This window comes from Eurypyga helias, unplaced genomic scaffold, assembly GCF_000690775.1.
Source record: "Eurypyga helias isolate BGI_N326 unplaced genomic scaffold, ASM69077v1 scaffold40172, whole genome shotgun sequence".
NCBI classification, from domain to species: Eukaryota; Metazoa; Chordata; class Aves; order Eurypygiformes; family Eurypygidae; genus Eurypyga; species Eurypyga helias.
In genome coordinates this window covers 5492-9187 of record NW_010236087.1, presented here as the reverse complement: position 1 = coordinate 9187, position 3696 = coordinate 5492, and the positions used below count along the sequence as shown (strand labels likewise).

The following is a 3696-nucleotide window of genomic DNA, read 5'->3' as shown; positions in this document are numbered from 1 at the left end:
TTTCTGTTATGTCTTTAGTTCTCAAACAGGTTTTTTTCCTACTGACTTTGTTTACAGTATGAAACCATTGTATTCTTTGTTATTTCCCACTCCTCCCCCTACAACTTCTTATATGCTCTTAGGAATACAAAATACATCTGGAAGTTGGAAAGTTCACAACATTAATCACTCTTCCATTACTTCTACATTTGTACCAGCAAAATGCTGTCTTTCCATATAAGACACTACTGAAATTATGGTATTAAAGTGGTATAAATAAATAGCTATTTCCTTCTTCATCCTTTTGCACCCATCATTACACACTCCAATTTGCCTTCTGTTTATCTTTCTTTCCAAGCATTGACATCAGGATTGTTGCAGACAAACCTGCCCTCATACAGAAGAATAAACCAGTGATTAAAGAGTACTAACCTTCACTGACAGAAGCTGCACAACCTTCAAGGTTCAACATTATATCTTCATCTCTGTCATCAGTGCTGGCTCCCAGAAGCATCCAGCTCTCTACATTATCACTTTCAGATATCAAACTATCCTCCTCTGAGCTACCATCTATTAACAACATGTCTTGGATGGCATGAGCTGCAGCAGAACTAACAGGGTTAGGCTTCCCACTAGTGCTTTTCCTTTGCCTTGAGATGTCTGTGCCTGAACCAGCAGGATACAGGACATCACATCCAGCAGCTTCAGCTTGATTTGGTGTGGAAGATCCTGGATTGGTATGTGTTCTACCCTGAGCTAAACAGCTTGTTGCCTTCTTTGCTTTACAGTTGTAAACACTGTCTTCTTCTGGTGTATCAGACCAGACGATAATATCAGGGTCATCTGAAAGCTGAGCACCATGATCAATTAATTCAGTGGTTTCCTTGTCTTCGTACTGTTTCTCAGTTAAAACTGAACTATGACTTGTGACTCCTGCAACATCAGCTTCTTCATCCATTTCCAGTGTGCTGATTTCTCCAAGATTTTGTGAATAGTGGATCTGGCTATAGAGATGAAATTCCACCTCACTATCAACACTCTGTTCACTGGATGACTCCTCATGATAAATTTCATCTTCATACACTTCACTATCCTCAGCATCTTCATATCCAACAAACATTCTGGAAAACCAATAGGCTGTACAGAAAAAAACAAAAGTTTGTATCAGAATGGTCATGAGTGTATGCCCAAAACCATCTTTCAAATAACACCTTTGGGCTTTATGAAATTGCTAAGGTTAGTTACAGAGCTCTGCACAAGGAAGATAAAACTGAGCAGACTTTACAGCTACAACAATCAACGCTCAAATCCATAATAGCAAAAGCTACTTAAGGATACATCTGGTTTGATCTTAACTACTTTAACCGCAACTACTTTGGCTTCTGAAAGCAGTACTTAATGTGCTCTCAGCTTCTACAGCTCCTTTCCACCCACCCTGGTTCAAAACCATGGTACCTTTGTGGATCAGGAGCCAAATGAGTGCCTGACTCAGGTTCTGTATACTTCGGGTACTTCTGGGTATCAGTTCTGGGTACTTTGTAACTTGTTTTACTAAGTAACACTTTATATACATACCTGAAAGACCAGGGAAGGTCATTCAGCAATATTTGACAGAGGTACCTTGGAGCCTATCTACACCTGGGCTGCAGTCACCTGAACTGGCACTTCAGAATTTAACCCTACAACAAGAAGTGCTAGGGCTATGACACAGACACACCCAGACACATTCTGCACAAGCTCAGGTCTGAATGAAGCATAAAAAAAAAAAAATAATAGTAAAGGTACTATACAAATCTGGAGTCTTCATACAAACTAGCATGTCACATTGTCCCATTAGGACTTACGAACTGAGTTACAATGACACAAAATGCAACTACAATGTTCTTAGATGGGAGGAAGATTAACCTGCACACAGTGCCTGCCCAGCTCACTGTTAGCTATGACATCTCTGTGCTGCTGCCAGTTAAGCAATAATTAGTCACAACCTTTAATGGCCTTTTTCGTGGATCTAGGACTAAAGCCCAGATTTCCCTTCTCATGTACTCGATACTGCTTTTTAAAGAAATACGCTACAAGAGCTGGCTGATGGAACAAAGTGTCTCACCCAATTTGCAGATGATGCCAAACTGAGAGGAGTGGTTGACACACCAGAAGGTTGTGCTGCCACTCAGAGGTACCTCAGTGGGCCAAAGAAGTGGGCAGAGAGAATCCCCATGAAAGTCAACCAAGGCAAATGCCCAGTCCTGCATCGGGGAAGAATACAGGCAGGGGGTCTGCTGTCTGGAATGCAGGTTTACAAAAAGGGACCTGAGGATGGGACAAGGTGACCATAAGCCAATACACTTCTGGAACAAGAAGCATCCTGGCCTCCCAAAGAACACTGCCAGCAGAGTGAGGGAGTTTATCCCTCTGCTCTTGTCAGCAGAGACCACATCTGGAGTGCTGCATACAGCTTTAGGCCCTCCAATACCAGAAAAGATGGACATACTGGAGTGAGTGCAGCAAAGGGCAACTAAAATGGTAAAGGGATTGAAGCATCGGTCACATGAGGCTTGGCTGAGACAGCTGGGACTGTTTATCTTCAAGAAGAGAGGCTCAGGGGGATCTTATCAATGTAGAAAAATACCCTTGGAGGAGCGGGTAAATAAGGCAGAGCCAGGCTATTGAGAGTCATGTCCAGCAACATGACGAGAGGTGACACACACAAAATATAAAATACAGGAAATACCACTTAAAAATAAGGAAAAAACTCTGTTGCCCAGAAAGACTGTGGACCCTTCATCCTTGATGTTCAAATCCAGCTGCACATGGCCCTGAGCAAACTGATCCACGTCACTGCGGTGGCTGACCCTGGCTGGTGTGCACATGTCCATTGTCCAGCAACATGACGAGAGGTGACACACACAAAATATAAAATACAGGAAATACCACTTAAAAATAAGGAAAAAACTCTGTTGCCCAGAAAGACTGTGGACCCTTCATCCTTGATGTTCAAATCCAGCTGCACATGGCCCTGAGCAAACTGATCCACGTCACTGCGGTGGCTGACCCTGGCTGGTGTGCACATGTCCATCAGAGCTGCTCCATCACTCCCCTCCTCAGCTGGGCAGGGGAGAGAAAACATAAGGAAAGGCCACAAGCCACGAGTCAAGATAAAGACAGGGAGAGGTCATTCCGCAATTACCATCATGGGCAAAACAGACTCAGCTTGGGAAAAATTAATATATCAGCAATCAAAATCAGAGTAAAAAGAGAACTAAAACCACATCTTAAAATCCCTTCTGCCCACCTCTCCCTTCTTCCCAGGCTCAGCTTTGCTCCCCATTTCTCTCCATCCTCCTCACCAGCAGGGTAGGGAGATGGGGAATGGGGGTTGTGGTCAGTTCACACGCTGTCTCTGCTGCTCCTTCCTCCTCAGGAGCGGACTCCTCACACTCTGCCACTGCTCCAGCCTGGTGTCCCTCCCAAAGTTAGACAGTCTTCCACCAACTTCTCCAATGTGAGTCCTGCCCACCAGCTGCAGTCCTTCATGAACTGCCACAGAGTGGGTCCCCCCACAAGGTGCAGTCCTTCAGGAGCAGCCTGCTCCAGCCTGGATCCCACTGGGGTCACAAGACCTGCCAGAACAGCTGCTCCAGCCTGGGGTCCTCTCTCCATGGAGCCACAGCTCCTGCCTGAAGCCTGCTTAAGCACAGGCTGCCTGTGGGGTCACCGCCT

At 45.0% G+C, this 3696-nt stretch overlaps 1 protein-coding gene across 1 annotated transcript; it reads right to left on the bottom strand.

Annotated features, from left to right (window-relative positions):
* Positions 1-406: 406 nt before the first annotated feature.
* On the bottom strand, positions 407-1099 carry LOC104506126 (zinc finger CCHC domain-containing protein 7-like). The gene has a single exon (XM_010146966.1). It carries the CDS (start codon positions 1097-1099, stop codon positions 407-409), a length of 693 nt encoding a protein of 230 aa, XP_010145268.1.
* Between the last annotated feature and the right edge of the window lie 2597 nt (positions 1100-3696).